Raw genomic sequence first — 14,051 nt, forward strand, 5'->3', positions numbered from 1 at the left:
TATGATGTCTTAAGTCATGATAGGAATGGTTTCCTTTTGCTTTTATAGTTACTGTTTTATGCATGGCAAGAAGTTCTTTGGATACAATTGTAACAAATTCAGTGTTTAATAGAGCTCAAAGAAATGCACTCAAAAGATAGTGCACAGAGGAACAAGCCTTTACACAAGAAAGTCAATGCGAAAAACGTGATTAAGAACAAATTTTTAGGTCAATGAGCCTACATTGCTACAATAGTTTGTATTCATTTAATAAGGTTTATAATGGCTAAAGGAGAAACAGGTGTTGTGTAACTGGTGTGCTGTAACATTTCAGCATCCTTCAAGAATCAGTTTCCACCAATTATAGCAATATGTATCACCACACACTAGCTTTTCTTCATCATTTACAGTGCACTGGCTTGCTGTTAGCCAGTGTCATTTTTCAACATTTACCTAGTAATCATGACCTTTCTGGCATGCTTTTGCAAGCTGTACCACCAGCTGTATATTTCTATTCAATAAGAGGCTGGCTAAGGAATCGATGATTTATTACAAAGGCACGGATTATATGGCAATATAAATATTCTTAGTCGTAATGGGACTTCATTCCGGAAAAAAAAATCCTGCCTCCTATAAATAATGTTCCATGAACAAAAAACTATTCACAAAGGTGTTCTGTAGTAGAAAAAATAAAAATTAAGTGTTTTCTCTGGATAAAATAAATAATTCTCCTTGTGAGGTGGCCCGGATCACAGCATTCAAATGAAGAGGATTTGAAGCCTAGGAAGGTTTAGCATGGACAAGTCTTGAAGGAGATGCTGAGCAAAAGGACAACCAGCATGAGGAGATGAAGTGCCAGATTAATTTGGCTTAATAAATTAAAATTAAAATTAAGATAAAGCAGGATTGTGGTCAAGGATTAGGAAAACACCATTTGCAATCTGGCCTTTGTGGCACAAAGCACTAAATTTCTTGACCATGGCAATGATCAGACTGTCAATGCCAACAAAGTTCAGTTCCTTTATCCACTTGACCTATGTGTTACAAAAGTGATGTGGAACTGATTTATCACATATCTGTGCAGACCTTTACCTGCGCAGGTTTGGTTGGACTCATCTTCATTGCTCCCACAATCATTTGCTCCATCACAAAGCCATCTCTTGGGGATACAACGATTATTCTGGCATTTAAACTGATCGTCAGGACAGCTATGATTGACTGCAATGTGAGGAAAAAAAGTTCAGTTCAAGTTATAAATATTTCAATTATGGTTGCCAAACAATTTCAGTAATTGTAATCTTATTCTTTAATAAATGCCTCTCAATCTGTCATTAATTGTCTCAAATTTTGTAGGAAATATTGATATTTTAGACTTTGCTAAAAATTAATCTTGATAGATGAGATAAATAAAATGAATATGAAACAAAAGGAAATAAATCCATTCACAGGCTTCTACTCAAACCAACTTCATTCCTTAGTTTGCTTCTTCATTGCTTACCAGAACTTGTCATTCAACTCCAGAATGCTTATACATTCGAAATCAACCTCAAGGTTAAATGTTAAACAGGGAAATTACATCTCAATATAATTACTCATGCATATTAAGATACTGTTTTCACATATACATACATATATATCACATTCATTCAGATACTTAAAATATTAAATAATCTTGCATGTTTTAATTTAGCCACTCTATTTTGGGATCTGAAAAGAAATGACAGAAATAAAAATGGATCATTTGTGGTATAAAGTTGATACTAAAAATAAGATTCTATGCAATCTTAATAGCAAAGTGTAATCCTGTTCTTTCTAAATATGAACGAATAAACAAAGAGCAATATTGAAAATAAGAGCAACTGCGATAAATAACGTGATACACAGCTGAGTCTTAACCCTCCAATATCTAATCACAGTGGGGAGGCATTTCATATTAACTTTCTAAATGTATTTTTCAGATTCTTAACATGTGATCTTCCATATTTGTTTCACATTTTCAATGTTATTTTATTCTTTTACCTAATGCAGTAGTTGTACATTTTCTAAGATGAAAATATATTTTGTAATAGTTTTATTTATAAAGAGAAAGTTACCATTTTCTCATTTTGCTTCATATCAAATGAATTTACTTATAATATGTACCCACAAAACACATGTTCTTTAAGTATTTGTAATGATAGCGTGATTGTCATACTTTATGGAAGGTTTTCACTTGAGGAAAGTACAATTTATTTTAAAAAAATGAAAACCTACACACATAGTTGAGTGATCAAAGAGATAGGGAAGATCTGGGAAGAGGTAACAGAGTGAAGGTTTATTATTAGAGGAAATTAAATGAATTTGTGAAGATATTTTCAGCCCTTGTGCATGCTCAAAATGTTCTAGGTGTTTAGGAACTTTAACGAGTGTAGTAGTCCATGAAAAAAATAAGTCAAACACATATCAGAGGTCAACATATTAAAGGAGCAAGATTACACACTGCACGCTGTAGCTTCTCAAGGACCTTTGTGGTCAATTCTATAACCCTGGACACCAGCGAAAAAGAAGCAGGAGGATTGAAAGCTTTAGCCTCACCTAATCCACTCAGTGAATTCAAGACTCTAATCTATTTCCATTCGCAAAGGAAATGCAGAATCAACCACCATTGTTTTAGTTAGTAGTGAACTACTGAAATATAGACAGTAAAAGGATCAAAGAAATTCTATGTAAGAGATTTGGGGATTTATGTCTGGAATAATCCTCTACATTGGGTTATGATTGTATTGATTTATTGACCACAAAACAGCTGAAAAGAAACGTTATTCAGCATGACTGCAATGCTCAAAAAGGATGCTCTTCAAGCAGAGAGCTAAAGACACTTGCTCTACACTTACAGGTTTATACAGTTATACATTCTTCCAGGACCAAGATCTATTTTTGGAGTAGAGACTTCAGACATGCTACAGCCAACCATATCTCCCAAAGAGGATATTAATCTTTTATTAGGTGCACCAGATGAAGAAGCATATGGTGGCAGTATAGATTGAAAGCTACAGTAATATAGGACGTACAGAAGATGGATGCTTATCTCTAAAAGGCTGTACTGCAGTTTATTGGTGGTTACAAATAATTCCATAAGAAGGCAGTGGGAAACTATATTAAATTTCATAAACTTCTGTCAGTTCAGTGTCACAGACCAGGAAAGCAAGAAACATTTTTTTTTCTCTGTAGGGCAATATATAATTTGACTCCATAAGAACAAAGGTAAGTAGATAAATGATGGACTACAAGTTATACTCTTGAGTATATAGCTTGAAGCCCTTGCCCTGTTGACTAACAGATCCTGCAACAGTTTTGATAAGAAGGACTTGCTCCCATAAGAACTACTCTTGGAGCAATGTGAATAGTGAACTTACTTAAGGGAGAAATTATTGGGAATTACAGAGGAATACTCGTTGAGTTAATTTAAGATGGAAGCCGAATTCACACAGAAATTCTGTGTGATTATTCGGGTCTGGGTGGCTGGGAAAAAAAGTACAGATTCTGTTTACAAGAATGCATTCCAAATCCATGCCAATCTCCCTGAATTTCCTTCAAGGCTCTGTTTTCAAGATCAGTGAAGTGGAGCGTGCCCACAATTCAGTCTCAAAGAGAGTTCATTTGACATCCCATGTCTTTATAAGCAAAATCCCAATGTGTCCTTTAGAGCAACATCAGACTGTGGTTGTCCAGCATTCTCAGAGACATAATAAAGGATGGGGACAGAAGAGGAGAACAGATCTTGACATCTACACAAGAAGGTAATCTGTAGCTTAACTTCATGACACAGGCCACCAGGAAAGAAAGTTATGTCAAATTTGCATTAAAGATATTTTCAGATATGCCGTAGGCTGTTTTTGGTAATCCACCCACTCACTCAGGAAAATAGAGTTTCAGATTATTTCAGGGAGTACATACAGCATGTGACAGAGTCCTCATCACTTCCGTCTAGGCAGTCATTGTCTCCGTCACATTTCCACCGAGCTTGGATACAGTGTTTGTTTTTGCAGCGAAATTCTCCAGGTTTACATACATGAAGCACTATTTCTTCAGGATGAACTAGAATCAAAAATTTAAAAATTGCATGATGTACATATTGTACTAACTGCATAAATTCATTGAGCTATCAATTGCTGGGGGATTAGTTGCTTTAGAACCCCACAGAAATAAGGTTATGTAGTGTTTGTTTTTCTTCCTCTGGCTTACTTCATTCATGGAATGCTCCATATTCATCTAAGTGGTAAGGTTTCAATTTTATTAAAAGGTGAATAATTGTCATTATGCACATATGCAAACAAAAACACACTTTCTAAGCTCAAGGTGTGGGTCTGGTGGAGAGAAAAGTGTGGGTCAAAGGAGCACAATTGAAGAAATGGAAGATGAGTTAGTCTTCATGTGTAAGATACAGCATTCAGAATATAATAATGATGTGCTATCTCATGCTGAGAATTGGCAATCAATTGCAGGTATGGTCTTATCATAGGTAGCCATAAAAGGGTAACAAAGAGAAACGACTGTTTTGTTAATTTCTTTGCTGACAGAAATCAGTTCACGAGTATATCACAGTACCATGTGGCATACGCTAAGTATGTACAATAAAAATGAAAGCTAAAACTTTGAAAGTACTTCTGAAGGCAAACCACACCCATAGGAAATTTATAAAGCTATGCTCCTGACATTATATGAAGATTATTACACTCTAATAACACAAAATAATTTAAGTAGGAAATCTATTCGAATGATAAAATTTTAAGGTCTCTACATATGAAATATAAACAGTATTGTACTGAAGACCCTCTGGGGAATGGAACATTTAGTTTTGTTGACAATAATTATTCTGTTAAAACATGAAAAAGGTTTCTTTTAACTAACTTATCACTAAAGAAAAGCAACACAGTTTTACTTCCTGTTGTGCTTGTAGCTTCTTCATTGTTCATCCATCACTTTAGTGTAAATGAATCAACTAAGCATTAACCACAGTAAAGACACATAAATAGACAAGGTTGGTGGCTCTACTTCTTTTGCTGAACTGCATCAGAGTAACCAGAAGTGTCATATATCTGGGCTCTGAACATTTGAATTTCCATTGTGATTTTCATAAATTGTTTTCTTTGTGTAGGTGAGATAGAAACCTAACAGGAAGGGATACATGGGAAGGGCTGAAGTAAGGACTGAAAATGGCCTTAACGAATTCAAGCTGGCTTCTAGCTGGGAGAATCTTTAATTTCTGTTCCAATGGCTTTAAACTTTCTTTCTCCTAAGTCCTGTGGGCTGCCGAAGGAAAACTCCTGCACACCTCACTCATGAATGGTATCAATAGAACATAGGTAAGGACTTCCACAGTCCTGAACACAGCACTGCCTTGGTCTTTGTTTCTCCCTTGCAGCGAAGAATTGAAAGGGGAACATGACTTTTGAACCATGCCTGCAGGAAACTGCTTCGGACTCTCACAATGAGGCACAAGCCTTGGCGGTCTGTCGGAATAGAAACAAACGCTACCACGATGGGCCCAGACTTCATTTCCAGCCAAAGAGCATCACTGCAGTGAATGAATATTCCACTTGAACAAAAGTCACCCTGTGTTGCTCTGTCCTTCTGAGATATGCTAACTGTGGGTGCATTGACAGACAAGAGAATTCATTGCATAGTCTTTCTCAGTAACAACACAAGAAAGAAGCAGTTTTTCTTTGAAGCCCTTTCTCTAAGATCTTTTCGAAGTAAGCTACTGTGTGAGGTTAGCAGATGGGGTATGAAATCCAAATAGGAAATAACAAAAACAAAACCACAAACACAATGAATCAACCTAACCACCTGATAGAATCTTACTACGTTATATTTCCTACATCAGATACTGGTCTTTTAAAGTATCACTAATATTATATATGTATATTACTATATATAGAAAGAATTAGATTGATAATGATATACATATAACATGTATGTGTGTACTATTTATTATCTATTAGAATCCAGAAATTCACCTTTCTGCCTCCTAAGCATTGGGATCACACTGGGCCACATACTTGTCTGACTTTTATGTGAGATCTGAACGCTGATCCTCACAGTTGGTAGCAAGAACTTTACAATGAGCCTAATCTCTCAGATACTGAGCTTTTGATTTGCAATGTCTTCATTGCCTATGGTTTCATTAGTCCATTCCATGATGAACCTAAAATTTTCAGATGTGACCTACAACAATACCACAAAGGTATCACCATGTTCAGTGTGAACTGACATGTTTAGACAGGATCCATGTTGATAGAAGGCAGGTTATATTTCTACAACCAATGCTTATTATCAAGAAAACAAAGATCCTTATGATAACATGGACAAGAGAGAAGTTTAGGGTGTGAGATCTGCTTGCACACACATTGCTAATGAAGCAACGCAGAACTAGAGAACAATATCATTTATAACAGTATCCAAGTTGAATACGGCTAGACCTAGCCCCTTTTGAGAGAACAATGAGAAGATGCAAACATACTGAACATAACTTAAAGGATCAGCAAATATCTCATGCAAAAGACTCACTTAGTATTTTTTCTCCAGCTGGGTACAATCCCTTTGAAAGACTTTAAAGCTGATTTCCAATTATAATTGAGAAATATAAGGACAGTGTCATATGTACAAAAGAACAATGCTTAAGAGAACTTGGACTTAGAGTGAATTCAAAAAATAACTTGTTACCTGACTTTTGAAATTTAATGAGATTGCTGTTACTCTACTGAGAGACTGTCTCCAAGGTTAGAGAAAGTCTTCAGAAAGGCAGCTAGCTCCAACTGGATCAGCAGTTTATTCTCTGACTGCTCATGAGCATGGGTAGGTGTAGTCAAATTTCAGCAAACAAAATAGATGTGTACATAAAGAGAACAAGGAGCATTTGCTTAAAGCTCCATGTATATCACTTTGATCCAGAGCGGAACATGGATATGGAGAGCACTTGGTTGTCTGAGCACAGCGATGAATCTCTTCCAGAACCTTAGCAAGTGCTAAAATTCTATAGTTTCCTGCAGAGCTAGGCTTGAAACCACCAATTTGAAACCATACACAAAACGTATAATTCTGTCACTGGGACACCATGGCCTGAGCAGTAAGAAACTGACAAAGCAGTAAATAATCATTTTGTTTAACCACGTTCAGAAATGACACAGCATGAATTACGGCTTGTCTGGTGTAAAATGTCACTGTTCACGCTTCTGGTGAAAACTGTTGTTAGAGACAAAGATATCAGAAGGCCTGTATGTGACTTCCCAGGATGGAGAAACATCAGGGACTCATTCTAGTGTTGCTTTCTTAAACCTGGAAGAATTATTGCCAGAAATAATATCCAGAACCCCGTGAAATAAAGGAAAAAGCTCTCTGACTATATTATCTTAATTTAGCTTTCCATCTTTCCATATATTTTTAATTTATTGTAATGTGAATGTATGTGTGTATGTGTGTGTGCACGTGTGTGTGTGTGTGTGTGTGTGTGTGTGTGTGTGAGAGAGAGAGAGAGAGAGAGAGAGAGAGAGAGAGAGAGAGAGAGAGAGAGAGGAGAGAGTAGTAATAAACTCTGGAAAAGCAGCAAGCACAGTATTGCTGAACTTTCTCTAACATTCATTCCATATTGTGATATCAGCTTAAGGAAAAATTGTACCACACATTCTGCCCCCAGGGGTGTGGATCAAAGGAAAATGTGAAGCCGTAGCTAACTGGATACTGTCCTACCACACAGTTACATGAGAGGAGAAAGTGGAAAATTTGGCTATTTTTTTTTTTTAGATCACAGATGGATGGATGAGCATTTATTAGATAGAAGGGTCTTCTGAGCAGACAGTCTCAGTGCTATATGACCTTCTGTGAGGTTATATGCACAGGGGGAAATAAATAATCATTTGAATGGGACTTCTAAACTTTTTTATTGCCTTAAACTTTTTACTACACATTTGATTGCATATATCCTAGGGCATGAGGCTTGTCAAGGCAGAACAGATAAATGGCTCCCCACAGAGGAGCACTATTTGTCACCACCGAGAGATCTGGTATTCCAAAAGGTGGCATGGATCACCAGAGGATTATGGACATATGATGGTGCATTGCCAGCCTCTGGGTTACTGTTGTTTTGTGAACCCTATGTTGTTCTTCTGAGGCCTTTTCTTTTAAGCACCTGCGAAACAGTTAACAAATTCCTTTCTTTATTCCAACTAAAACACTCTGGTGACTTATACAACAAAACTTGTCAAGGTAAAGCATAATTTGTTTTAAGGAATCGCTTATAATCTAATTTTCAACATTATATTTCATGCTTCTCTTTAATTGTCATGAGAAATATAAACGTACCCCATAACTGGCCAATTAGATTTTTCTGTGTAGCAAGTAGCAAATTCCAATTTGTTATGCTACAGCAGAGATCAATTCAACTCCTAAGAGGATTTGACCATGATGGACAAGAGTCCCGAGAATAAAAGATGAGAATCTCTTCCCTTCTTCCAAACACAACATTAGAATTCATTTCTAATTGCTTAACATGCCAGTGTTTTCTGTGGGGAGCATGCTTTTTGTCTGCCACTGTTTTAATTTGCAAGTTCATTAAGGAAAAAATATCCCTGGTTTTTAGTCTCTCCCAGCTGCTTTTGATCCATTTGGTGTCAATTCAATGAGAACGACTGAACCAGGTTGATCACGCTGCATCGGTTACAATATCTTCTGCCATTTTTTTTTTTTTTGTCAGACTCCGATTGCTTACTTAATTCAGTTGGCTCATCACATCTGTAAGCTAACCTGGACTAACAGAAGCTGAAGGGAATCAGCACCAAGGACTGGTTAATGGAAGGATGCTGGCTTCTATTTTGCACTGCACTCTCAAAAAGCTATGATGTCATGTAGCATCTTTATCAGTACTTTCTGAGTAACATACGCTTTGCTACCAATTTGTATTCCTAATAGGCATGATTTAGAATTAATAATTCAATTATTACTCCTAATATATATGATTTAGGAGTGATAATTTAAGAATTATCATTCCTTATAAGTAGGATTATACAATGATTCCTGCTAATTTATATTATTAGCTAAGTAGGAATTTATATTATTAGATAAGCTGATAATATGCACAAGGACACATTGTTTTCTCTTAAAAAATGAGTTACTATGCTGTGCTATAAAGAAACACAGGCAGTTTTCATGTGGCGTCTGTAAGGACTAACAGGCAGGTGCAACAAATAATTCTGAAAAGGATATATTTTCTGACTTGACATTTTTCGTTGTGAAAAAAAACAGGCAAAAACCTCTCTTTTCCCTTCATTGCTTTTATATTACCTTGTCTATGAATTACAGCTACTAGAAAGAGACCAACACTCTCGAAAACCTTCTAATTCTCCAGTGTATGATCACATGATCATTGAACTGGCAATACCTGAAAATAGTTATTCTAATATCAGGTTTGAAGTCAAAACTGTGTATAATTTATTTCCTTTACAAGCCAAAATAAGCTTTTATTTTTATAGAGCTAGGCAACAATATTTTGGGGGTAATAGAAATAAACACATGTATCTTTCTATTGCCTTGATTCTCATAGTTAGACTTGTAATCTGGAAAATTCTAAGAACTGCTGGACTATGTGCTCAGTTGTAGCTCCTTTTAAGATACTTGTATCTCTGACTTTGAGCCTCTACTGCACATGCTATGTGACTGGTGGGTTTGGCAATGTGGAAAGTGAAAACTACATAAGTCATAGTGTTGGATCAAGATCCAGAGTCACAGCAAAGACAGGCTTCCAGCCACTATTGGAGAAATAAGTACTATTCAAAACAATTTACAATTTGCCAGACAGTGGCAGAATAATGTTTAATACAGCATATCACCCAACAAAATGCCACTATCTTAGCTTACTGTTATGTTTAAATACAGTTCTTCTTAGTGTCATAAAAGAAAAGGCACGCAATTAAGTGTGTAACATATAACTATGAAGAAGAGCAGCTAGAAAAGTATGTAAGTAAATAAAGGTAAACTGACATGTTTGTAGGCTGAATAAGAGGGACATTTGTCATTTCCTGGGTGATAAAGGAATCAGGTCTATGCTTATTTCATGGGTACCTGATACAACTGATAATAAGTACATGTGTTTCTTCTTGTGTACAGACTTACTCCCATGGTACTAGGCCTAGGAGAAGATGAATGACTGATTCATAAACCATCCCACTATATTTTCTGTGAGCCCTAAAAATGTACTTTAAAACATTTGTATGTATTGGTATAATTGATTAAAGTAAAAGTGAAACTCATAGGCAGTTTTTAGCATTTGTCTTTCCCTTACCCTATTTCATGCTTTCTTTTTGCTCATCTCATTTCTTTTCCCATAGGAACCTATATTTACCTTCTCTCTATCATTTCACATTTTACTATATACTACAATAATGGTATATTTTAATTTATCAATCTTTTCCCTATTCATACTAGTATACACATAATTCAAAAGTTATCCTTAGGGTCTAAAAAAGAACACAGGAATGAAGAAAACAGGAAATACATTAAGAAGGTAAATTACTCATATAATTATGATTCCCCTAATGCAAATTAAGGAACTCATTAGAAAGTTTCGATTTTAAGTGCCATTTTGATGTTAGTATCTGATAAACACACCACTTCATGATTTCCTAAGGACTCACAAGATTACCAAAATCTCTGGGATTGTAGACTCCTGATTGTACTGTAAAGAATACCCTAAGGGAATTTCAGTTGTGTTTGATATAAAGAAGTCAAATTCTAAAGATATATCTTGGACATTGACAAAGATTTAACTAGAAACTGAGAAAGTCTATCCATCCTCGGGTAAGAATGTGGAATTTAAAATGCTGGCATTCAATATACTGACTTGAATTTCTCATTTTGGGACTGGTAGTTTTATTCCAAATGCCTCAAGATGTAACAAAAGCTGAATGTGGACCATATGCGAAGGTAAAGAGGAAATTGAAAACAATAAAAAGTCACAAATATCTATAACAATATATCATAAATGACTCCAGTTATCAAATATGAGATTACTTGAAATTCAGCTCTTAAGAATCATGTTCACAGTGAGTATTTAATTAAGTGATACGATGCTTATGTTCATGTTAAACGAAAATAAACCTGAAGTAACAGATACTGAAGAGTGATCCAAGACTGAAAAATCGAAGTACAGTATAGGGAGAATTTAGCTACAAAATGAAATGCTCTTAACTCTGACTTTTGGATGCCCAGAGTCCCTCCCTCATCAATCTGAAATGAAACATCAACTCCTGAGACTTGGGTCTGCAGGCTCATTGGATAGACACTTCACCTAACCTTTATTTTCAGTTTACAGACTACAGATCCTAAGCCTTCTCAATCTCTGTGCGTATCAGTCAATTCCTTATTATAATACTGTCATCTTTCTGCACATATATGCACATGCATACATACATACAAAAATAAATTCGTACATAAATCCTATTGTATTCCTTTCTCTGGAGAGCCTTAAGTCAAATTTGAATTGTAAATCCTTCCAGAAATTTTTATTTAGCTCTCAATACATACATATTATTGTCACTGTTATTGTGCTTAGGGGATACAATTAGAGGTATTGAAAAAACCTTCAAGATTTAGTCTCGGATAATAAGGACAGTATATTGAAGGGTATGACAAATCTAAGAAAGGTATCTTTAGTACAAACCAATCAATTCAGTTAATCCACTGCTTAGAAGCCTCTTTTTGCATTGTTTGTTGATCTTTACCTCCAAATACAGATATTTGAGCAGCCAAGCCATTTAAAAATCATTTCAGTACTAACCTGCGTACCAACAATGTGTTGCCAGCTGCAACTGCTGACTACGGAGCTTAGTATGACATGAAGGATTTGCTCCAATGGCACAGACTTATTGAAATTGTCTACTGACCTGTACAGTAGGGCCGGATGCTATGCATCACATTGCCATTGTTATTATTCCATGCATGCTAGAAATTGAGTCAGCGAATACAGTCTAAGATTAACCTAAGCCGTTCTACAGATCTGTCTTTCCAGTTGTGATTTCAGTCCTTTTGATGTTAGATCGTTCTGATCGTCACAAAAAGCCACATGTACAATGAGTGTCAGAAAAAAAAAAAGGAGCTTACATGTGCAGGTTGTACCATTTTCATCCAAAAGCTGATTATCAGCACAGGCGCACACGCGGCCTGCTGGGATGGCCAGGCAGAGCGTCCCACAGCCCCCATTGTTAATGCGGCACATATTGTCACCTGCAGAGAAAAAGAAAGGACATCATCAAAGAGCCTTAATTTCAACAAAGCTGAAGGCTATGCAACTTCTAAAATATTATTTATCTTAAATGCTATGCAACACAAGCTGCCTTTTAACTCTCTGTTCTTGTATTTTATTTTTTTTGTCTACCACCCAACTGCTAGAATTACAGTCACGCAGTACCACATTTAGATTTCAAGATACTTTCTTTCACTGAGACATACATGGGCATATTATGTGCATGGATACGTTATATATAGTGCACCTTTGTGGATATAGCCAAATTCCTCCTGAATAGAAATTGCTTTCAGAAGCATTTGAAAATATATATTGCTTTGGTAGGTAAGAGGAATATGTAAGCTGGTTGAGGAAGGGCTGTGCCAGGTAATCATTTTCTAGGTAGCAGAAGCAAGGAGGGAGGTAGTGTGTTGTCTGCCATGAAGAGTACCCCTGATTATGTCCATAGCAGCGGACATGTGTTTGGAAAGAAGAGCATGTCTCTGCTAATGTAGAAATAAACCACCACTGGAAAAAGCAAGCGTGTGGGACAATGACTTGTTCTCCAGTGGGAGGAGTACATTGGCATGTCATTGTGCTGAGGACCCCAAGAAGCATAGGATATTGGGACAATTCACAGAACTGACGACTTAGAAAACAGAGAGACTTGTGAAAGACAGGAGAGGATATTTATAAAGGAATTCATAAATACATGTGAGGACCCACGTTGAATCGTAGACAATACCAACGACGTATTTGAAGAGCTGGGAAGTAAGATTTTTACATACATGTAACTAAAACAAAGTCACTTTAGAGAGTCACACATTTGACATCATTTATTCTTCCAAGTTAGACAGACAATTGAGAAAATGTGTCCACGTAGGCGTCATGGCTTTTGCTTCTAAATGTAACTCTCACGAGGCTGACATAAGAGGGCTGCTGTGAGTTCCAGGACAGTCTGGGAAAGAGTACAAGTTCAAGGAAAGCAGTGGCTAAAGAGTGACAGTCCAGAAAGAAAGATGGAAACAGACAGACAGACAGAGGTGGGAGAGGGAGGAAGGGAACGGGAAAGAAAGGTGAGAGGTTTCTTAGCTTTGCGTCCATCATTACAGAGAAAACTATAAAACTTTAGCAGCACAATTATCAGGTCATCTTAGAGCACATTTCAGTTTTCATTGTTATCAATAAATAAAAAAGTGTTATTTTAGAAGGAAAACACTAATATGAGGAGCTTTATTTACTTAGACTATAAATAAAAATCAGTTAAGATTAAATTGATTGTTTATATGCAAGTGTATTACTACAAACTGAAACCATAGATGTGTTGAATTCTATAAATTCCTACATATTATCTTGTGCATCTCAAATCAGAAGAAATAATCTAGGTTTTATTATCAATAGTTTTCATTGTCTGAAAAGTACATGTAATTCATTATAAACATAAAAATATAAAACATGCTCCAAAGCTGAGGCAAATAATGTAAGCAATTTTTTCAATTTCTAAATTCAAATGATAATGAAAATTACCTCAGATTTTTTTCTACTAGAGAATGTGGAATGTTTTATGCAGCTTCTAGATACCAATATATGTCCTCCACGGTTGTGGAGTAAATGCTTTAGAGGACACTCAGTTACCCTTTCTCTGTTTAAAATATGTGCAGCATTAAATTGCATATTCAAATTTTACCAGCATCCAGATTTTGGAAAATTAGAATATTTTTGCAATATTTGGGGGCATATATAACTAAAACAGTAAGAAATAATAAACTGTTGACTATAATACATCAGGTTACATAATGGTTTTAAGATATATGCTAAA

At 35.9% G+C, this 14,051-nt stretch overlaps 1 protein-coding gene across 2 annotated transcripts in view; it reads right to left on the reverse strand.

Annotated features, from left to right (window-relative positions):
* The window catches only part of Lrp1b (LDL receptor related protein 1B), a 1,858,137-nt gene that overhangs the window by 752,129 nt on the left and 1,091,957 nt on the right, over positions 1-14,051 (reverse strand). For both annotated transcript variants that reach the window (XM_087899923.1, XM_087899922.1), the window contains exons 15-17: positions 12,112-12,234; positions 3,916-4,056; positions 1,072-1,197 (exon numbers count right to left, since the gene is read on the reverse strand). In XM_087899923.1, the coding sequence (XP_087756049.1) occupies positions 1,072-1,197; positions 3,916-4,056; positions 12,112-12,234 (390 nt within the window). The remainder of the gene's footprint in view (positions 1-1,071; positions 1,198-3,915; positions 4,057-12,111; positions 12,235-14,051) is intronic.

Source organism: Myodes glareolus, chromosome 21 (assembly GCF_982192425.1).
Source record: "Myodes glareolus chromosome 21, mMyoGla1.1, whole genome shotgun sequence".
Lineage (NCBI taxonomy): Eukaryota > Metazoa > Chordata > Mammalia > Rodentia > Cricetidae > Myodes > Myodes glareolus.